The sequence below is a fragment of the Protopterus annectens genome, chromosome 2.part2 (genome assembly GCF_019279795.1).
Source record: "Protopterus annectens isolate FY-2018-M chromosome 2.part2, PAN1.0, whole genome shotgun sequence".
Taxonomy (NCBI): Eukaryota; Metazoa; Chordata; order Ceratodontiformes; family Protopteridae; genus Protopterus; species Protopterus annectens.
In genome coordinates this window covers 362,950,331-362,974,466 of record NC_056730.1, presented here as the reverse complement: position 1 = coordinate 362,974,466, position 24,136 = coordinate 362,950,331, and the positions used below count along the sequence as shown (strand labels likewise).

The 24,136-nt window shown below is 40.0% G+C and overlaps 1 protein-coding gene across 1 annotated transcript in view; it reads left to right on the top strand.

Moving 5' to 3' along the window:
* Positions 1 to 24,136, top strand: part of SMAP1 (small ArfGAP 1) — a 3,101,511-nt gene that overhangs the window by 2,734,186 nt on the left and 343,189 nt on the right. Inside the window, exon 10 of the mRNA XM_044063898.1 lies at positions 17,693 to 18,018. Coding sequence (XP_043919833.1) covers positions 17,693 to 18,018 — 326 coding nt within the window. The remainder of the gene's footprint in view (positions 1 to 17,692; positions 18,019 to 24,136) is intronic.

Below are 24,136 nucleotides of genomic sequence, written 5' to 3'. Positions count from 1 at the left end.
CAGAAATCCCAGCTAAGTAAAAACCAAAGGAACCAAAAGTTAATGGCAGGATGACAACTGCTCCAAACCTAACAAGAGGGATTCATTTCCCAAAAAGGATCCCCCTTCTAACCTATGACTATACCAAGGCATGACACCCATCTTTCTTAAGTTCCTCTCTGGTTCCCCACCTTGAAAGTTAGCTCTCAGCAAGGTGCCCTGGCTGTCTGACAGTGGTTTTCAGCAACTGAGTGCTCAACATTGTTGGTAGAGGTTATAGAAGGCAATGGAAGGAACATCTGCCTCAAGGGGGGTTTCCTCCTCATTGTTGTTCCATCCTATGCTGAACTTGGGGGTTATAAAAGCAGTGCCTCCTTTGGAAAGACTGAAAGGTTTCTACTCCAGAATTTTCCTGGTTCTCTAAAAAGTGCTGTTGTGGAGACTGGTGTTGGACCTATCCTTTCTGAATACTTTTGTCAGGTTCCTCAACTTCAAGATGCACAGTTTGCACATAGTGTTTCCTCTTTTGCAGGACTACTATTTCATGGTGACACTGGACTTGAAGGATATATATCATCACATCCCCATTGCTCATCACTTTAGGATATATCTGAGTGTTCTTATGTCTGGTTCACAATGTTAGTTCTCTGCATTGCCCTTTGGATTATTCACTGCACCATGAGTTTTTACCAAATTTCATGACAGAGTAGTCACCCACTGTCAGATTCTTAGTATTCATACCTTTCCTTACTTGGACGACTTGCTGATTTCTACAGAGTCTGTGTCCAGGTGTTTGGAATTGCTAGAGAACCTTACTGTTCCAGCTAGGATTCAAGAAGAAACTTCAGAAGCCATGCCTGACACCTTCACAAAGACATGTCTTTCTGGGGTCTATATTATGTTATTAAAAAACTTGCTCATCAAACATGTATTCACCGACTAATAATAGCGAAAACACTAATCTCCGAACAGCCACTTCAGCAAATTCTTTTTCCCATGGGGGAAAAATCGCTTGGCCAAACAAAAAGAAAACAAACTTTCAAACCCTAAAAAGTGGGGAGGGGGGTTGTGTCCCCCACACACCCCTAACTAATTATAGCAACTCCAAGATCACACTACAGTGGGGAAAAGAGAAAGTCCCAGACAATGGCCAAGCATTGTTTTCCTCCAGGAAAAAATTCGCTGAAGTGGCCGTTCAGAAATTATTGTTTTTGCTGTTTATTGGTTGGCCAATACGTATTCGATGAACATGTTTTTCAATAACGTAATATAGACCCGTCTTTCAAGGGGGCTTAACTGACATGAACAAAAGAATATCCTTTATTCTCGAAGACAAGATCCTGTCTTACCAGAGTGTTTTTCTAGAATTCTGTAGGAGGAACGTTGTCTTGGCATGAGAATTCGTATAAGTTCTAGGACTGATGGCATCCATGATTCTCATAATAGTACCAGCCCATCTTCACATGAGGAAAATTCAGTGGTATGTCCAAAATTGTTGGATCCCTCACTTACATTCCCTATAATCCCAGTGGTGGTGCTGCCCTTCAACAAATGAGAGTAGTGGTGGGATGCACAGTTGAGTATCAACACAAGAGTTCCCTTCTTCCTACCTGTTTCAGCATAATTTTTCCAGACAGATTTGTCCAACTTTGCTTGGGGAAGATGGAAAAGCTTTTTATTTCCTACACAGTGTCAGTGGCAGTGCAAGTGCAGGCCACTTGGGGGCCCAAGGATGCATGGAAGCACATCAGCATCAGGGAAATGTTTGTGATGATACACACCTAAAAAGTCCTTCACCACCTGTGTACGCCCAGGTCCTCTTATTGTGGTTACAGACTGCACTGAGTCATGTGGTGCCTGAACAAACACGGGTGTAAAAAAATAATAGCCCCCTGTGCCAATTGGCAGTGATGGCCTGGGAGCTGACTTTACACCATTCTCTGACTCCTCAGGTGTCATACATCCCATCAGAGTAAAACGTTGTCGCAAACAGACTAAGCAGATCCTGGGCAGATCCCCATGATTGGCAGCTCAAGGCAGAGCTGTTCTAGGATCTGGTCCAGATATGGGGAATGCCTCAAATAGATCGGTTACCTCCTTTGAAAATAGACAGCTGGAGAAACTCTATTCCACAAATCCTTGCAGCTGTGCTTGGAGATTTGACTCATTCTTCTCCCTTGGATGAGAAAATTCCTGTATGCATTTTCATCTTTCCCACTGATTCACAAGGTACTTCTGAAGGTTCTGAAAGAAGTGCCAAAGATCATTGTGTCAACTCCACAATCTTAGATGTCCTTCTATTCATATGCTGCTGTATCCATACCATGAGAGAGTCTGCCTCTGGTCAACTCGCATGTCCGGCCATTTTGCAAAAGATAGTTGCTACTGTGAAAGTATGTGTGACGATCTGTGTCTCTCAGCAAACATCGGCCATAAACCGACGTTGGATATAAAATGGACATCAATCATGCACCTACATCAGAACTATTTTACCGCCACTGTGACTGCTAGCTCCGGTCGTCACTTGCTTGTAGAAGTGACATTGTGCTGTCCATTCTCAGATACGTACCCCATAGGGGTTTTTGATTTTTCTTTTGCTACTGTGTTTTGGGTTCATGTCTGGTAGAAAGGGCAAGTGTCAGTGTGGAAGGCATATTCCACATAAAGACTCACATGAGCTCTGCCAATTCTGTCTGGACCAAGACCACGACCACACCACTTGTGAAATCTGTCAGGCCTTTGTCCCCCAAAACCTCAGGAGTCGTCTTGTCATGTTAAAGTTATATCTAGGAAACCAGCGCTTCAAATGTTTAACTAAAGATATGTACCCAACGTCGGGAACCTCGAAAGAGCCGCCCCCTAAAAAGGCCAAAAAATTGTAGTCTGATCCAATGACTGCACCTTCTATTCTGGCCAAAACCTCTCGAGGCAAGTGAAGGCCCATAGTCAGAGTTGGAATCCACAGATCTTCCACTAATGGGTACCCAGGCAGAAGCCATCAAAGAAGCTACCAGCACATCCCAGAGGGAGTCGCAGGCATCTGACTCGGGTGCAGGGGGTGGGGCTTAGGCTTATTATTTCCATGTGCCCGTGTGGGGTTTCCCAAATTATGGTACGCGAAGATGTTATCTCAGACTTTATGGGAGTGCTGCCCGACAGTCATCCCTCTGTCCCTGAATCTCATCACAAACACATCTATGTTGGAGGCCCACAAAAAGAAGAAGCAAAAGACAAAGCACATTGCTCCTTCTCTGACATCTGTACCTTCTGACCAGGTGCCTGACTGGCAGGCTTTTACTCAAGGCCTACTTAATGCCTTCCTTGCATTACATCAAGCCTCTGCTCCTGCCCAGGCCCCTTCAGCTTGTACCCCTAAGAAGTAAACTAATTACTGACCTATCCTCTGAAGAAGAGGATTCGTCAGGGGTTGAATCCCTTACTTACGCTTCACAAATTGCCTCCCCTCTGGGGTATGCTTCTCCAGAGGAGGAGTCAAATGGTACAGATTCCCCAGGGGAAAAGATTACCTTTGTGGAAACTATTGTGCAGATGAAGGACTTTTTTAAGTGGGACTGCAGCCAGGTTATTGAGACTCAAAAGACGTATTATGACCTCTTACAAATCAAGCTCCCAATCCATCTGCAGTCTCTCATGTGCATCCTGCCTTTTTTTGATGCCTTCCTGACTGCCTCTAAAAACCCAGATTCATAACCCCCTGCACCCAAGTGTCAAGAGAGGTTTTACAAAGTCCCTGAAGATGCAAAATTTATTTTCAAGGCTTTTTCTGCAGACCCTACCACCATTTCAGTGGCTGCAGAAAAAAACATCCAAATTTCTCACTCCATCTCTCTCCTTCCCTCTGACAAGTTGAGCAGATTAATGACGCGTAGGCAAAAAAGTTTACATTTATTTATTTTATTTATTTTATTTTACATTTGTTAACCGGGGGTGTCTGACTGAACCGAAAAGGCCCTTTTTCAGCAGTGGCCCGGGGAAAAAAGCTCCACAAAGAAAAATTACAGATACATTTAGTTAGACATGATCATTATACATACAAATTACAAAAGACATGTTTTTACAGTGGTATGCAGCACATCAGTAGTTACAGTGGAGAGAACAAACAAAAAAATATTAATTTAAAAGTAAAGATAATTAATAGATTTGTGGTGTACAGCTGAAATTTGGAACATAGGTAGAATACATACATAGTACACAGGTACAGTGCATACATTGTAGATTAGCCAGTATTTGTGAGTAAGAGTGAAAACTATTATCAAGTACTCTAGGTTTAGCATGTGTACATTATCCGCTTTCACTAGCCTAGGGAGCAATCATGGCACTGCCAACTTTGCTTGAGATGTTGCCTAATGAGGTTTTTAAAGGAGGCTTTGGATGATGTGTTTTGTATGCTAGTGGGGAGAGAGTTCCATTTTTTAGCCACTGAACTACTATACAGGGTGTCTCCAAAGCTATTGTAGCTGTTGGTGACTTCTAGTAGTAGTTTGCTTGATGATCTAAGAGGCCTTTTGGCTGAGTGATGTTGTACTAGTTTTTTGAGGGCAGGACACTTATTGGGGAGGTACATGTCTGTCACTTTGGCAGTGAGAGTTAATAACTACCAGATGCACATGGCCAAATACTCACTGGCCCTTCCTTCTGATGCTGTTAAGCAATTGGATGACCTCCCTGATTCCCCTGCCAAGGCAAAAATTTCTAGTCTCTTAAATTCCTGCAGTCAAGTAACTAAACACTGCATTAAGTGTAGTTATGATGTAGTAGAGGCTTCATCTAGACCTGCAGCCTCAGGTTCTGTCATCAGGAGATATTCCTGGCTCAGGCTACAGACTCTCCCTGATGACATTAAGTCAAAATTCATGGAGGCCCCATTGAAAAACAAAGCTTTGTTTGGTTCAGCAGCTGTTGAACTCTTTAGGGCCCTTCAGGAGAAGGGCAAGGAGTTCCATGAGCTCAGACACATTTTGTTTCTCTGGTTGCCCACTTTCAGAGGAACTATCCAGCTAAAGCTACATTTGTGAGAAGACCTTCAAGACAAATACCATCCAAAGGGAAAAAGGATACCAGGAAACAGACCCCCTCTTGGTCTACTCCCTCTATTCCAGCTCAGAAGCAGCCTTTTCAGGCCACGCCTAGTAGTCTGTGACTACCAGCCCTTAAATCCAGACACCTCTCTCTCCATGCGTCTCTTCTTGTCCTACCATGCTTGGAATCAGGTTACCCAGGACTCTTGGGTCCTCTCTATTATAAAACTAGGATATTTTATGATATGGGAAACCAGACTCACATTAAAAAGCATTTCCCACCCCCTCAGGATCAAAACGCTTCCTTTCCCCCAGTACTGAAGGACCTTCTCTCTCAAGGCACAATTTAAGATGTACCTCCTCAACTAAGAGGAAACGGATTCTATTCCAGGATGTTCCTGGTCCCCAGGAAAGAAGGTCCATGGAGACCAATCCTGGATTTGTCCCGTCTCAACACCTTCCTCCAGGTCCCTTCCTTTCGGATGCTCACACTTCCTACTCTGCTTCCCCTAATGCTTCCTCAGGCCTTCTTGGTGTTCTTAGATATAAAAGATGCCTACTTGCACATCCCGATCCTTCTGTTTTTTAGGAAATTCTTCCATTTTTAGTGGGTTCTGCACACTTTCATTTCTGTGCTTTGCCATTTGCTCTCTTAATGGCCCCAAGAGTGTTTACAAACTGCCTAGCCCCAGCCAGAATGTGGGGGATACAGCTCTTCCCCTATTTGGATGATGTCCTGATCCAGGCATTGTCCACTCAATTGGTCTTACAACACCTGCACTTCAGCATCTCCCTCTGGGGTTCACCATAAACCTTCAAAAATCCTCCCTGATACCCTCACAGGACCATGTGCTGTTAGGATGCAAATGATGGCCTGCCTTCCTCCAGACATGATTATGTTCCTCACTTCCTATTTCAAGGGAATACTCCCTCTCCAAGCCCTGTCAGCCAGAGAGTTCCTCAGGCTCCTGCAGTTCATGGCCTCCACCATCCCCATGGTACCCCTTGCAAGGCTACAGATGAGAAAATTCCAGTGGTACTTAAGGACAGTTTACAAGCAGCACCTACACTCCCTGAAGTTCATGATTGCCCTGATACCATGTCTTTCCATGGAACTAAACTGGTGGATAGCCCAGATATTGGCCATCCCAGGCCTGCCTCTACAATTCCTGTCTACAAATCAGGACCTGTATACAGATGCTTCAGACACAGGTTGGGGAGCGACTTTAGGAGTATGGAGAGTGAGAAACACTTGGACCCTGAGCCAGCAGAGGGAGCACATCAATATCAAGGAGATGAAAGCCTTGATACTGGACCTGCAAATCAAAGATCAAATCCTGCCAGTTGTGCTGAGGTGGCACACAGACAATACCACTGTGCTATGGTACATCAACAAACAGGGGGGACAAGGTCCTTCCTCCTGTGCAGATTGGCTCTGCAGGCATGGGAAATTGCCTGAGAGAGACAACCAAATCTTCTAGCTATCTACATACCTACTGCAGACAATGTGATGGCAGATCTCTTAGCAGGACCATGATACAATCCCACAAATGGATGTTCAACAGGGATGTGTTCCTGGAACTGGTCCATTGGTAGGGTATTCCGCAGGTGGATCTTTTTGCCTCCCCCATAAACAGACAGCTTCCAACTTTCTGTGCCAGGATATCTTCTCCTGCAGCATGGAGGGTGGATGCTCTTTCAATCCCTTTGAAGGGAATGTTGGCTTATGCATTCCCCCCCTTCCCACTCATACAAAATGTTCTGCTGAAGATTCAGAGAGAACAACCACAAATCTTGTTGATGACCCCCTATTGGCCAAGGCAGCATTGGTTTCCCCCAATTACATCATCTAGCCAAGGGCAATCACCACAAGTTACCCCACCAGATGGACCTGCTCACACAGGAGAAGGGAACCCTCATACACCCCAACTAGCCACCATGAACCTTACATTGTGGGTGATGGGGCGTTAATTCCTTCAGGTACCTTTACACAGAGGACATGCTTCAGGTTCTGCAGGAGACCAGAAAACCAACTACCAGAAAATCCTATCTGTCCGAGTGGAAAAGGTTTCCTGTCTGGTGTTTAAAACAAAACATCCAACTAACAGTAGAACCTCCAGTGGTTTTGTCTTACCTGTGTGAACTGATGAACTCTGGATTGTCTTATTCTTCCATTAAGACACACTTATCTGCCATCTCTGCCTTCTCAACATGCCTTCCTCTCACATCCCCAAAGTGAAGCTTTTTCTGAAGGGCTACTACACCTTAGGCCTCCAAGGAATCTCACCCCCTTGGGAATCTAAAGTTTGTTCTAGAAAAGTTAACCTCACCACCTTTTCCGCCAGCCAAGGACTGTTCTGTCCAACACTGTACTTGCAGGCTGTTGCTTCAGCCAGAAGAGTTTCCAAACTGCAAGCCCAAAACTGCAAGTGGGATCCCTCCTCTTTCTTCTTTTGTTTTAGTAAAACAGTTCATGAAAGGAGTTTGCATATGAGACCTACTTGCAAGCAAATTCCTCCTTGTGAGATCTCAACTGTGTTCTTGAAAATTTGACCTTACCACCTTTTTAATTGGCCATTCAGACTGATATGAAGTTCTTAACATGGATGAGGTTTTTTAAGTGGTACCTAAATGGTAACAGAGGCTCCATTGAGGTTAACATCTACCTGGTCTTGAAATATTTCTCTGAGCTACTTCAGGATAGCTTATCATATGCATCCTTTAAGGTGCATTTAGTGGCCATCATCAAGGACAGGGTTTGCCTATGTAGTAACCCATGCTTCATGGCCAAAGTTGTTAATGAACTTTCCCTGAATCAGGCCATCAACCTTCCTACCTTCTTTCCTTCACCTCAAACCCCAGCTGAAAGGGTTGACAACTCTTTGGCCAAGACCAAATCCATCCATAAATCGGAAAGACTCTATTTCCTACCATCCGAGATCCCTGGGACAGCCTGTTTCCAAGCAAACCATCTCCTCATGGATCTCTAAAACTACCTCCTTTTGCTACGCAGCCCATGGCAAAAGGCTTTGCTTCCCAGTAAAGGTACATTCCACTAGGGAGGTGTCCTCCTCTGGTGCCTTCTGTAAGGGTTTGGATACATCTGCCATTTCAGGAGCAGCTATATGGGCATCTATTCATACCTTCACCAAACATTATTAGTTGGACATCATTTCTAGGTTCAGAGCAGGATTTGCCAGAGCCATCCTTCATGATTTTGTGGAAAATGTCTGTGTTCCTCCACCCAGTTCTTAATAGCATGAGCTTTTGTACTCTCCCTCATGTTATGGATACAGCAGCTTATGAATATAAGGACATAGTATAGTTGTGTAAAATCTTACCATAACTTTAGATGTCCTTCTCTTCTATATGCTGCTGTATAGTTTCCCACCGTGTCTTCCCCCTGACACTTGCCTGATTCCTGGGTACCCACTCCATAGTTGCTGGTTCCAGCTGCATTCAGTTCTGAGGTAGGTGCATATTGACGTCTATTTTATACCCAACGTTCGCTGAGAGACATGGGATGTCACATGTACCTTCACAGTAGCAACTATCTTTCGTAAAATGGATGGACGTACAAGTTGACCAGAGGCAGACTCCCTCATGTTATGGACACAACGGCATATAGAAGAGAAGAACATCCCAAGTTATGGTAACATTTTACACAACTATACTTTCTTCCTTCTAATGGTGTTGGCTAAGGGCAATTACCACAGACTTCCTCACAGTTGGATTTGCTCACAGAGTCTCAGGGGCAAGTGGTACAGCTACAAATGACAAACTGAATGTCAGTCCTGACTCCAATTAGGTACTTGTTTCATGAGTGTGTGCAGCAGGTGTTGAATGAGGCTAGAAAATATGTTACTAAAAATTTTATGTTAAAAATGGATGAGGTTTTTTAAGTGGTACCTAAATGGTAACAGAGGCTCCACTGAGGTTAACGTCCACCTGGTCTTGAAATATTTCTCTGAGCTACTTCAGGATAACTTATCATATGCATCCTTTAAGGTGCATTTAGTGGCCATCACTTCTTGTCTGCAAGTGGGATCCCTCCTCTTTCTTCTTTTGTTTTAGTAAAACAGTTCATGAAAGGAGTTTGCATATGAGACCTAATTGCAAGCAAATTCCTCCTTGTGAGATCTCAACTGTGTTCTTGAAAATTTGACCTTACCACCTTTTTAATTGGCCACTCAGACTGATATGAAGTTCTTAACATGGAAATATGTTTTGCTTATTGCTTTGACATCTTTAAGGTGAGTGTCTGAGCTGAAAACTTTTTATATTGGGACAAACTTATCTGAGTTTCCACAAGGATGAGGTTGTATTATGCACTAATAAGAATATATTCATCTTCAGTTTGTTATTCTCCCCATGTTCTTCCCAGAACTTAAGATTAAGGGAAAAGGGATACTTTATATATTGGATGTGCATTGGTAGCTCAAGTACTACCTTGACAGAAAGAAACCCTTCAGGAAGGCTTAAAGGCTTTTTATTTCATAAACAGCGGCAAAGAAGGGTCAACCTGTCTCTAAGCAAACCATTGCTCATTGGCTGTCTTCTGATATTCTTTCTTTTGTTACACCTACCATGGCAAGATGAATCCAGGCAAGCTAAAGACACATTCCACCAGCGCCTATTTTCTTCAGTGGCATATTGTAAAGGGGTAGAAGTTAGAAGTATTCTAGAGGCAGTGAATTGGTCCTCTGCCCATACCTTTATGAAGCACTACAAGTTGCATGCATTTTCTAAATCGAGAGCAGGCTTTGCTAGGACCCTTATCCCTCCTCCTCCTTCCAGTTTGGGTAAGCGTTGGGAATCTATTTATATGCCAGTAAAGCAGCATATTTGTTGAATATAGTACATTTCTGTAAGTCCTACTTTCCTGTAATGTAGATGTTCAAAAAAACACTGCCTTATTTATGTAAGTTGTACTTATCTGTAACAGTAGATGCTCACAGTACACACTGCCATGCTGGCAGTACCCACTCACCATCCTTCTTTTTTGATATACATAGTTTGGTGTTTGAGTTGCTGTTGAGTTATGTTCAGCATCCTTTATGGGGGGGGGGGGGGTTGGTTTGGAACAGTAGGTGTTAACAAAGCTTGGCATTTTCATCTTCTCTTATTGCTGGACCCTGGAAAACTGAAAGGGTCCTGTGTTGGTTTAAAGGGCAAACCCTGTACTGCCAGTTGATTGGTCCATCACAACCATAGACAGGCAGGTGGAGGAACTCTGAGCTTAGGTAGATTGCCAGAGAAAGGGTAGCGGAGCACTATTATCCATAAGCCAGTAAGGTAGCGTGCTCTGTGGACATCTGCTGTTACAGGTTAAGTAGAACTTAAGCAACTGGACTTTCTTTGATATTTGTCAACTCTCCATTTACTGGTTAAATGGAATTCCCAGGTGTTTAGCCACTGTATCTTATAGTACCTTCAGGTTTGGACATGCACTATCATCCACCGCACAGCATTTTGAATCATTTCATCTGTAAGGGGCGTTGTTCACATTTTTGCATCATTATTACCCATTGCTCTCACTCTAGGCCCATTGCTGTGTTCTTTCCTCACTATGGGTAGCAGAAGTACCAATGCAGCTCACCAGTTTTACTGCTGACATCCTGTGCATTGCCACATCTTTCTTTTTCTGTTTCACATTCCCTTTTTCAATTTGTTTCACTTACATGCCTTTGAAAGATTTTGGTACTCTTTGTCTTGACCTCATTACATAATTTTATTTGAGCCTTTGTGCCTTTTGCTGATATCTGTGTTTTCCTTTACTTCAGGTACCCCACCCCTTAATTTTGTGTTTAATTGTTTTATAGTTTTATGAATACTTTTTTCTCTTGAGAGAAGGGCTAATATTGACACAGGAACTTCAGAAATGCTGTCATTCATAGAACTACTGGAGCAGGTAATTTCCTCTTTTGTACTCATGTGTTTGTAGGGATGCCAGGGCTACAATGTTTGCACCTAAAAAAGGGAGTTTGACAATATGCATTTATCCATATTACCAGAGTTATTTCTACCTGCAGCTAGCAGATGCCATTATATAATACTGCGTGTGTAAATTAGCTCCACCATCATAAAGAGTACCTTAAGAGTTCTGTAGGTGTTTCCTTCCTGCAGGCGTGTGCTGTCAACTACATGACACTCTTGGTCTTCAGCAGGTCAAACCATTCCCCCAACATGTAAACCTCTAGTTTCAGCTTACACCTAAATCTGAAACACTGAGAAATTGCTGTGGCTTCAGCTGCAATAAAGTATCTTAACCGGTGTGAAATTTATGTGCCTGTTTAAGGTGACTTTCAAAAAAGAATGATGCCACTTTCTCAGGCATCAGAGTGTCATATTGTGATTGATTACTCTGTGCTGAAGCTGCAGATGTAGCTGGGTCAAAGCATACAGATACTTCCTTTTAAAGGAAAAAAAAATATTCATCTAACATCTATATGAATAGCCATTTCTTCTGTGTATGTATCAATATATGTGTGCATATTCAGTGCTCTTACAGAGACAGAATTAGACAAAATCTGTGTTTGTATGAGTGAATGAGACAGAAAGTTGCTTAAATATATAAGCATCACAGAGGGACTAAAGGGATAGTGTTGACCTGCTGTCATATAGTCCCAGCATATGCAACTGAGCTGACAAAGTGTGTTTCAATAGGGTCTATTACAAGTGCATGCCACACACTTGCTGTCTGCCAGTTGTTCTAAATGTCAAGTTCCTAAACTCTGACACTCATGCTCTTAATTAATTACCTATCCCTCCCACCACCTGGCCCTACTAAATGGCATAGCCCTAACTCTAACTCTAAAACTGCCAGCCAGTCCCTAACTATAATCACAGCACTCCCCTCCTGCTGTGTAACCCTAGAATCCCTGATCACTCACTAAACTTAAAACACCACTCTACCTCCCTAAACCTAAAGTCCATGATCACTTCCTAAACTTGAAATTGCCCCCCTATTTAAACCTAAATTCCCCAATTGCTCCCTAACCCTAAATTCCCCTCTCTAACCCTAAACATCCCCCCAGACCTAAATCCCCCTCCCAATATCCGCCTAAAACCTTTAGATACACTCCCACCCCTCACACCCCCCCTCCACAGCTGCTGCCCTTACCTTGACGTAACTGTACTACTCTGTTCAGCTAAGGTGCAGTAGATCGACTCTCTCTGCATGTATAGCTCACTTCACCTGATCGTGTAGTCAAGTTCAAGCACAGGCAGTGCCAGTGTGAGCTACAAGAGGTAGTAAGATTTTATGGAAGAACTATATAGTAAGGACCATTACAAAGCCGAAACATACAGTTGTACGTTCTCCGACCTACAGCTTGTCTTTATGGAGAGTGAAGTTAAATAGGTTCTAGAAAGCCTTGCTAATAAGAAGACTAAAAAAGTGATGGCATTCCAGCATGAATTGTTAAAAATCATGCAAAATAATGCTGTTACAGTGTTGCTTAGAATTTGCCATCAAATTTCAAAAACACAACCATGGCCATTGGATTTCAAAAAAGAGCAATACTAAAGAGAACTCAGATTACTGGACAATTGCACATGTTTCACAGTCTAAAAAAAGTAATTCTCAAGATCTTGCAAGGTAGACTCCATCAGTTTATGGACTGAGAACTGTCACATGTGTACGCTGGTTTTGGAAGGGGCAAAGGCACCAAAGATTATATTGCAAATATTCACTGGATAATGTCAAAATCAGAGGAATTCCAGCTAAAAACAGTTTACCTCTGCCTTATTGATTAATCTAAAGTTTTGGATTGTGTGGCGATAAACTGTGGCAAGTTCTTAAAGAAAAGGAGATTCCATTTTACATTTTGAAAAGAGTGCGACAGTGCTGTATATTATTACACTACTTATTAATTTATACACTGCCTATGCCATGCAAAAACATGGATTAATAATAATAATAATAATAATAACTGTTAACCAGGTGGGCCCACTGGATACACATTTCCTTTTCAGGGGGGACCCAGGAGCAATGTCTGGTTAAGTAACTTGCTCAGTGTCATACAGTAGGTAAGTGAGGGCTAGGAAAACCAAGTCCTCTAGCAAAAGAACTAGAGCTCACAGCCTTAACCCTCTGTGCCAGCTGACAAACAGGTTAGATGAATCAGCTGCTGGAATAAAAATTGCTGGGATAAATATTAACAACCTTAGATGTGCATATGATACCACTGTGATAGCTGAAAGTGAGGAAGAGCCTGCTAATGAACATAACAACAGAAAGAACAACAGTTGGATTACTGCTCAGCATAAGGTCACTCTGCAGGTGGTGATTGTAGTCATAAAATTAAAAGATTCTTCCTTCTTGGAAGGAAACTTATGTCAAATCTATATATAATTTTAAAGAGGAAGGCCATCACATTATTGACAGGGTTTATATTGTCAAAGCTATGGTTTTGCCAGTAATAACATATGGCTGTGAAAGCTGGACTATAAGGTTATGCACCAGAAAATCCATGCTTTTGAACTTTGGTGTTGGATTAAGATGTTGAGAAGTCTGTGGACTGGAAGAAGATAAAGTTATTAAGTATATAAGGAAATAAATCAAAGCTATTCACTGAAAAATCTGATCGTAAAAATGAACTGAAATACTTTGTCCACATTATGTGAAAACAGGATTTACTAAGTAAGACACTAATGCAGGCAAAGACTGGAGGCCAGAGAAGAAGATGGACAGAGACTATGCAAAGACTGAAGGCCAGAGAAGAAGAGGGACAGAGACTATGCTGGGTAGACAGCATTGCAGAAGTAGTGAATATGAATTTGCAATGCATTTAAAAAGAATAGTTGTTGACAGACAGGCCTGGTGTGCTCTAGTCCTTGAGGATACAAAAAGGCGGACCTGACTAAATGACAACAGCAAACAAGTATGTGGGTAGTGTACTGTGTTTAGTGATCATGGGTCTTTAGGTTAGCTCGGGGGAAACAGCTGGTAGTAGTGGCCTTTTCTTTTAACACTAGGGATGTGACACCTTTGTATCAGAAAATGAGTGTGTGGTTTTAGTAAGAACATTGTAGTAGTGCAGTTCATTGCAGAGGGCAGTGATGGGACCATTTGTATAACTAAGATAACAGTTGGTGAGTGGCCATTTTGTTCTTCAGGGATAAATTATTTTTGTACTTGTTACTGCTCTGTAGTTAGTTTATTTCACCAAGAGGAAGATGTATATTTGTATTTCTTATGCTATTTTGTGAAAATTGGAGGTTCACTTGTTTTGTTTTCTTCTACAATAATTTATTTTTGGGGGAGGGGCTTTTTCTTCCCACTATATCGTCTTTTGATTCCCTACCCAGTGCCGATCATCCACTGCCAGTCTACTGGTCACCTATGTACCCTATGGACTGCATTTGATAGGGATGGGGCTGGCACAAATCATAAAGGCGTCTTGGGAGCCTGAATGTCAACATCCATTTGGTGGGTTTCATGCATAACCTACCCTGTCCCCCCCCCCCCCCCACAGCTCCTGTGGTGGCATCCACGGGACAGTTGTGCAAGGGGGATGTGCAGCATTTCACCCTGCCTTTGCAGCAGCTCAGCTATGTCCCCCACCCCTTAGACAAATGCCTCCCAGTGGGTATGTTCCCAGCCTACACCATGGATCATTGCAGGAGATGCCCTCAGAACCACAGTCACACCCATGATGATTGCACACATTCTCCCTGCTGCTGTCTTAATCACCCAAACTCTGATGGAACTCGGACTGGCTGGGCCGTAGTCAGGGCTTTATCCTTCTATGCCACTGGAGTGGTACTACAAGAGGTATTTCTTTTTATGCATTTTCAGCCCCTTTGTTTGTCTTGTTTGCTTATCCCACTTTTCTTTTTCATGCCCAATAGCTTCACAATATAGCCCACTATTAATTTCTTGTTTTTACATTATCTGGTTCATGTTTTGTTTTGCACACATTCATTTTCTCAAAGAATTCATGCGACAACGCAGTAATAATTTCACTTGTTCTACACACATTCTTATCTTTTGATACAGACAGGTCTGTTTCTTTTAAAAGCCTGCAAAACTAATTACTTGGTCTCTTATTAGTTCACTAAATTCTGTCATTGATTATGTCCTTCACCTTAACAGGGCATACATATGTAGTCTCTGTAATACTGTATTCTCTTGTAAAGAAGGAATGTCTAGTAAATGGCAAGTTATTTTTCGGTTGCTTACTGACTTTATCTGTCTGTGCTGCAGCTTTGTCTTACTCCTCTACGAGAAGAGTAAAACATGTAAGTAGCTTTGCAGCTTTTTCCTAGCAACATACAAGAAAGCTGCATACTGTACTTCCACACAGGTTTCATCTAATCCAGTAGCAGAGTGAGATACATTTTAATTTTTGAACTACATCTTTTCTCTTGTTAGCCAGATAGCCTTGAAGCACATAACTTGCTGGAGGGTATAGTGCAGATGAGCCTTAGTTAAGCTGATTTATGTTTCTATAATTTGAAGCAGAGTATCTTTTGAAAATAAATGTGTATTTTTGTACCACTTTGACATGCTATGTCTGGTCAAAAGGCATAATAAATAAAACACAAACACAGCAGTGGAGGTCTAAACTCCATGAAGATTAAATTGTAGTTGATTTCTCTAGAAGCAAGATATACCACATAACATGCTAATTCCCTTTCACTGGCTTTATATCTTAGTGAAAAAGCTGGTAGTAGTGGTCATTTCTGTTAGTGAGGATTCAAGGACTTGGACTTGACTAAACAACACCATAACCACACCTTACTTTAATATAGTAACTTCATATTCATGCAACCATGGAGAGAAGGTGAACACCTGAAATGGTAAAACATGTTCCCCGCCGTCTCAGCAGCATTTTTCCACTTGTAATTTGTGACAGCACACATTAAGACTTAACACTGTAGAATAGCAGCACACGTTAACATCATACTCATGCAAAGAGAGAATTCCACCAGCACCTTTTTCTGTACTAGATGGAAGTACATGAGACACTTCATTCAAAACACACATTCACTGTATATGACAGCGATGTGTCTTCTCTGCTGATGGCTGCATTATCCAGGGATTTGGCAAATGACATGCTCCTCTCATATAGCAGAAGTCATTTAATCAGTGCCAGCACTAAGTGCTGTGGAACTGCGCTAGTAAATGTTTTCTTTGATGTATGCATTGTTTTATCATTCTTAAAATACCCTGTATAAGTCTAAAATAGTATTTCCTTGCCATTTGATTCCATTTTTGAAAATGTAAGTGATTTTTTTTATATATAAATGTTATAGAGGTCGCATTTAATTCTGATAAGTTTGAAATGGGCATGCCGTTATTCATACCCACAATGTGTGTGTGTGTGTGTGTGTGTGTGTGTGTGTGTGTATGTTTGTGTGCGTATTTGTGTGTCCACATACACGAATATGTGGTTGCATAGATTTGTTGTATAGTATGAGCGTAGTGTGAATGATTCTTATTATTGCACAGTTACGTCACTACATAAAAATGGTACTTTGGTGTCACCTAGCTTATTATTATTTTTTTAAGTTGAATATGCAGGTCTTTTTGCAGCAGACCAGGTGCAAAACTTTTTTCCCCTGTGTGTATAGAAAACATGTCTGTATTAAAATGTATTTGATTGCTTATTTACATATAACTATACATGTGTAAAGATAGTCTATACAGTTATTAAATGGGCAGCCGTCCACTGCAGAGGACCATACAGCCACGATGTAACAAATGTATGAGTAGTTATCATATTCTCCTTTTTAATGGTCTCTCTCCACCCACTGCTTATGTAAGTATTATTAGTTTATTTGTTATAGCGTTTAGTACTTTTATGTTTCAGGTGCAGCTTAGTCATGTTCCTTGAAGGAAAACTGAGAAGCATGTAGCTGTGTGCAGCCTTCTGCAGTGATACCCCTTTATGTTATACTGGTATATGTTACAAACCAGAAAATGGCTGAAAGGACAGATAGTGTTCTTTAAAGAACTGAACCAAAAGAGAGTCCTTTGGGGAGAGATCTCAGCTGTTACCCATTGCAGTGGTCTGTCTCAAAGACCAACTGATACGATGAGTATTCATACAGGGGATAATAACTGGGTCTCCAGAATTAACCAGGTTGTTATGCAATTGCAAAATGGATGTTAGAAAATTCACTTTGACAGTGAAGCTCCAGAAGTGGATTTCTTGACAGCCATTTTGAGAACACTTAAGTGATTATCATCAGAGAATCAGTTAATATGATTTTTTTTGTTTTTTTAATACATGGAGAGTTTTATCTGTATCCATGTAGGTGATCATTACTACCCCTTAAAAAGGAAGTTGTGTAGCAGTGAAAGCTATGTAGCAGTTTTAAAGCTCTTGTTCAATTAGAGATGCACTTCTTTTCTAACATTTATGTGGCAATGTATGGTGTGCTAACAGATTTTAAATATGTTGGTTTATGATGGTACTTCCATGTGACTACCATCCCTGTGGCAGTGGGAGATGTGTTAGCAGCTTTTGAAGATGTCACTCTGGCAACTACTGACTCAACCTATCTGCTATTATTTCATGTAGATAATGCACTGTTGCATCTTATACAACTTGATAACAGATTTGGAAAATGGTAACAGTGTGTGCTTAGTTGTTATTTTTTTATTGGTCTGGCTTTGCACTTTTATATATTTAATTGTTGCATTTCTTGCTTAATTGCAACAGGGATGTTTATTGGACCTTCCCAGATACCATATCCTTCACAACCAGCAGCCAGCTTTCAAGGTTTTCCTAATATTGCAGCACCTATGCCTGCAGCTACTGGTATAATGGGAAACATGATGGGACAGTCTGTGCCTATGATGGGACAAGGTGCTGGAATGATGGTAGGCATGGGATTACCCAATGGTTTCATGGCAAATACGCAAGCTGGTATGGGACTTCCTCAGAATATGATGGGATCGCAAACGGGAATGGTGGGAAATATGATTGCTCCACAGAATATATATGGCATGCAACAGAATCAGCAGGCACAGTGGACTCTCGCTCAGGTATGTTAAAAAATACACAGATTACAAAATTAGCTTTTATCTTGTCATCAGTAAACAAGACCAGTGAAACCGCAGTATTCTAACCTACACCCAACAAGTATAATAACTTCCTTAGGCCTTTGAATGAACCATTGTGGCGTTCTGAATGCTGTCACACTTTCAGATTTGTTAATGTATGCAGAGATGTCATCCAGAATATTTCTGTTACTTCTAGTTTCTTTTTAATATTTAAGTGTTTAATTTTCATTTTGATACTCTGTAATTAGCGAAGATGTATGTTCAAGGATAATTTCCTATACAAATCTTTGTATTCTGGACATATTCAATTTAGTTCTCAATTTAAGGGGTTTTTCATTAAAAAAGAAAAACCCACACTCCTTGGCTGTTTACATCAGGTCAGTATTATTTTAGGAAACCAGGACAAGAGTATGGATGGGATGCATTTACTGCAGCTGTTGTTTTTAATTTGTGATATGTGTTTTTAAAGAATCATGGCATATTTTCCTTTTGATTTTGTTTTAGCAGCTGCATATGGTTCTATAGTTATGATATTTAACTCTTTCATTCCACATCTACTCAGGATTATCCATTCTTGACAAGCACAGTTCGCATATAAAGGCAGGACTTAACTTCAGAAATTGCAAAACAGATGTTTCCTTTCTTTAAGGTAGCCTTTCACAAAATGCACAGTTGCCTAAGTTTTCATGATTGTTGCCTTTGTGACCTACTTATTCTATACGTACCATTTTATGTGTCTGGGTTACTCATTTCTGTACGTAGAGCTTTTCTCTCTAGGACTCTGCCAAACTATGGTCTTTCTGAGCCCAGTCAGATGATCCCATTAAACAAACTATAAAAATAGTGTAACATGCATAATTTAAAAAGGGGCTATGGATTAATAGAATTATATACTTAGCATGTCAAGACTTAATTGAGTTTACCTTGTTGACCAATCCAATAAATACATAATGAAAAAAAATGAAAGAAAAGATGGTCTGTGTACAGTGAATATATAAGAAGCTGTGAGCAGTGAATAGGTAGCAGTAGAAATGAGCTGAAGAAAAATAACTGTCACAGCCTTTTCTCCAAATACAAGAAAAGGACAACCATTGACACAAATGAATTACCTGTGCTGAAAGATGTGACAGTTACATGGCAGTTCCTCCAGAAATTCATAAGCTGCCAGAAAGTTTATGAATACATCTGACAGTTTTCACTATCCCCAAGGTTGTAGATGTATATCTAGTCTTATGGAGGAAGAGGAAAAATCTGCCATAAAATGGAATTAGAGAATCAGCAGATCTAGGATTGTTATAAACAGCAATTTATTGTTACATCTAGGCTTTTAGATGATTACATACCTAATTATACCCTTGCAATGTATAACTGTTATGATTTACTTAAATGAAGGATAGAGATAGAATGGTCACAGTAATAGGCACAATTATATTACAGTGTTATGAGAACTCTGAATTGCTCAGTTTAGAGAAAATTCCTGCAATAATTATAATTCTGATTGGAAATTCAGCTGTCAGACAGATGTCAGTCCAGTGGCCTAATATTTGTAGCAGTCAGATGCTCTAAGACTGCAATTTCAAGTTGTGGGCCTTAGGGTGAAGACTGGCTACAAAAGAGAGTTTACATTTAACTTGATTCTTTTTTGCCAAATGAAGGTTACATTGTGCTCCACGAATTCCTTAGTCACTTCCAGAACATAAAGCTTAGGCAGTGAAACGTATTACATTTTGGTGTCTTACATGTAAAATTTTGCATCTTCTAAGGGTAGTCAATGCCTGCTTATTTTCTGACTACAGACCACAAGCAAGCAAAATGGCTGCTTTTCAATGCAGAGTTTCAGTACTGCAGATTTCTTCAAGTTTTCACAACACAGAATGAAATGTGATCTCTTCTAGTCTCATTATATTTTTCTTAAATGAGCATGTCCCCTGCACCTTCTCACCTGAACGTTATTGTGACCACTCTGAAGGTGGACATGCACAGGGGAGGTGGCTGGAATTGTAGTTCTCTTCTCCCATTTTATGTGAAATATTAAAGTATGTGAAGCAGGGCAACTTTTCTTTCTGCAGAAATATAGTTTAAATTTATATTGTCGATGTGGAATGGATACATAGCAGAAAATCTGCATTTCAAGTTAACTTCTTTGCTATGTATGGCCTTTCTGCTGCTGTCACTAGCTTGTCTGTGTGATGATAGGAGATGCTGCCAGCCATGTCAGGAGAAGTAGGGCAGTGGATGTATGACTTGTGCCAGCACAACTAGCCGGAATTTTGTAAATAAGTATATTTCATTTGTGTGTCAAGCTGATTTGTACAGATGCTTGTGCTGAAAATGTATTTGTGAGGTTTGCTTGTGTTAAAATGCATCAACAGTGTGCCCTACTGGAATGAAAATAAATGTACATGTTTTATTGTAACTGAATTAAATGTATGTTTTAATGGAGGATTCTGGGACAGCAGAGGTTAACCAGTTAGCTTACTTTAAGAAAAATAAGTGAAATGTACATGAGCTGTTAAACCATTAAAGTGGTACCCCACAGTGCTGAATAACCGGAGACTGTGGTTCTGGAAGAAGCCTTTGTTCATTAGCTCAGTAAAAAGAGGGGAAGCCCCAGGCACTGTCATAAACATTTAGATGTGTATTTTAGCCATCTATGCTAAATTCCTGTCTTTGCTTTGAAGGAGGATGCTGTGAGAATCTAGAGTCAGGTGACCAGAGGAGGTCATTCTGCAAATCATCTTGGATATTCTATTTTACGATCAATGCATTTGAACTTGTAGTATGTTCTTGCATTGAGAAAGGTTATGATGAATTTTGTACGGTGAACAAGGAATTTAATTTAAACAAGTCGGAATGGTTGGCCCTTAAGGAACTTAGATCTAATTTAGGGAACATAACCATTAGACAGGCTGACAAGGGAGGGAATTGGGTAGTCATGGATACCATGAAATATGAAGGTATTGTTAATGCCTTACTAGTGGAAGACACATATATTAAGTTAAATGAGAATCCTCTTAAGCAATTCTCAGAGGAATTGATGGAATTATTGGAAAGGGGAGAGAGGTTAGGTTTTCTTTCTAGTAAGGACATTAACAAACTGATAGTTATGGAACCTCGCCATCCATATTTCTATATTATTCCGAAAATTCACAAAAATTTGGATAACCCCCCCCCTGGTAGACCTATAATTTCTGGAATAGGCTCTTATCTTGAAAGGGTGAATAAGTTTTTAGATTTTCATTTTAAGGAATATTTACCCAAAGTTGTTTCGCATGTAAGAAACACTCAAGATGTGTGTTTAGCATTGCTAAACTGTTGGGCCACAGTAGATGTTTCTTCCTTATATACTAATATTGGGAAAAGATGGGGTCTTGAAGCTATGCAAAGAATGATGGGAGAAGGACCACGCACTACATTTTTAATAGGTTTGTTAGAATTTAGTCTAACACATAACTATTTTGTATGGAATAAGGAATTTTTTTTACAAAAGAAAGGAACGGCGATGGGTGCAGCTTTTGCACCCACATATGCTGTTATTTATATGGGGGAATTTGAAAAGAAATTTATGTTTCAGTGTGATTTTTTTGTAAACATGTTTTTTTTTTATAAACGCTTTATTGATGACCTCATTTTTGTTTGTAAGGGTGAAACATGTATGTTTGAACAATTTATGGCATGTTTGAATGCGAACACTCATGGGTTACAATTTACTGCTCAATATTCCCCATGTAATATTTCCTTTTTGGATGTGGAATTTTATATAGGGAAGGAGAATACTGTACAATTTAAACCTTTTAGGAAACCTTTAGCAGTAAATAGTTTTTTTGCATGCTGCCAGCATGCATCCATCTCATTTGATTAAGGCTTTACCAGAGGGAGAATTTAAAAGAATTCTAAGAAATACTTCCGAGGTTGATTTATGGGAAGGAGTTTGTGAAGAAATTGTCATCAGATTAACATCTAGAGGTTATGATAATATTAGATTATCAAATATTAAAGACAGATTATGTCGAACTAGGAATTTTGGAGGGGGAAGACATCATAAAGAATATTTCCACATGCCAAATTGTTCAGCAGAAGATAGAATATTTTTTGTATCTAGATTTTCTAATTTTTCTTCTGTGGTTGAACAAATTATGAAAGAATTTTGGCATGTGGTGTGTGATGATCCAAATGTAGGACATCTATTTCCCAAACACATTACATTCTCTTACGGTAGATACTCAAACTTGAAAGAATTGTTAAATAGAAAATTAATTAATTCTACTGGTAAGGATGTAGGGACATTTCGTTGTGGTCGATGTTCAGTATGCATGAAAGTGAAAAACATGCATGGATTTAAAATTAATGGCAAAAGATATTTTGCATTTGAAAGATTTGATTGTCAATCAACAGGAGTAGTATACATCTTAGGATGTAATTGCAGTACACCTTTATGGTATATTGGGCAAACCACGAGAAAGGTAAAAGTGCGCATTTTGGAACATTTGGGGGATAATAGAAGGGGAAATATGGACAGTCCAGTAGCCTCCCATTTTATTAATGTACATAATGGGAATGTGGATGTTTTTTTATTTAGTGTGTTGGCCAGACCCCATATTTGCGTAGATAATTTCAAGAGGGCATTATGTAGATTAGAATACAAAATAATCTTGGAATACCATACATTATACCCTAGGGGCATGAACTTGGAAAGTGGATTTGTGATATGAAATTTTGTATGTTATTTATTTACTTGAAAAATGTTTACTTATTTAAAGTAAGTTATATATTTAGTATATTTATGATAAATTAAATTTTGCTACTCTTATTATTATTATTATGTTTAAATTTATATATTTAGTACCAATAAATATTTACGTTAAAAGTTATATATTTAGTAGCAATAAATATTTAAATATATGAACATTTAATTATATTTATATTTTGGAAAAATGTATGTATTAAAGATTTGAAAACATCAGACTTGGCAATAATAATGTTTTTAAGGGAATTGAACAAATGAATTGTATTAAGATTAGTTAAGAATGTGGGATGGTTCAATGGTATAATTGTTTAATTGATAAGCATTTAAAAGGAAGATGAATTCTGATGGTAAAGGTTCCATGAAGGCGAATTGCCGAGGTACCAGAACGTATGTTGTGTATGGAATAAAGGAATCTTCCGTACATCTCACCCTTTGGGCTCATGTATTGGTGGTTTTTGGAGGTGGCTGGAATTGTAGTTCTCTTCTCCCATTTTATGTGAAATATTAAAGTATGTGAAGCAGGACAACTTTTCTTTGTGCAGAAATATAGTTTAAATTGATATTGTCGAAGTGGAATGGATACATAGCAGAAAATCTGCATTTCACGTTAACTTCCTTGCTATGTATGGCCTTTCTGCTGCTGTCACTAGCTTGTCTGTGTGATGATAGGAGGTACTGCCAGCCATGTCAGGAGAAGTAGGGCGGTGGCTGTATGACTTGTGCCAGCACAACTAGCTGGAATTTTGTAGATAAGTATATTTCATTTGTGTATCAAGCTGATTTGTACAGATGCTTGTGCTGAAAATGTATTTGTGAGGTTTGCTTGTGTTAAAATGCATCAACAGTGTGCCCTACTGGAATGAAAAGAAATGTATATGTTTTATTGTAACTGAATTAAATGTATATGTTTTAATGGAGGATTCTGGGACAGCAGAGGTTAACCAGTTAGCTTACTTTAAGAAAAATAAGTGAAATGTACATGAGCTGTTAAACCATTAAAGTGGTACCCCACAGTGCTGAATAACCGGAGACTGTGGTTCTGGAAGAAGCCTTTGTTCATTAGCTCAGTAAAAAGAGGGGAAGCCCCAGGCACTGCTATAAACATTTAGATGTGTATTTTAGCCAACTATGCTAAATTCCTGTCTTTGCTTCGAAGGAGGATGCTGTGAGAATCTAGAGTCAGGTGACCAGAGGAGGTCATTCTGCAAATCATCTTGGATATTATATTTTACAGGGAGTAATCTCTGAGTATTGAATATTCTGTTTTGGGGAACCCGACTAGAAAGGCATGCTAAAGATTTTCAGCAGGGTAGGTTTCCCTAGAGAAATACAGACTGACAAAGGTGCCAATTT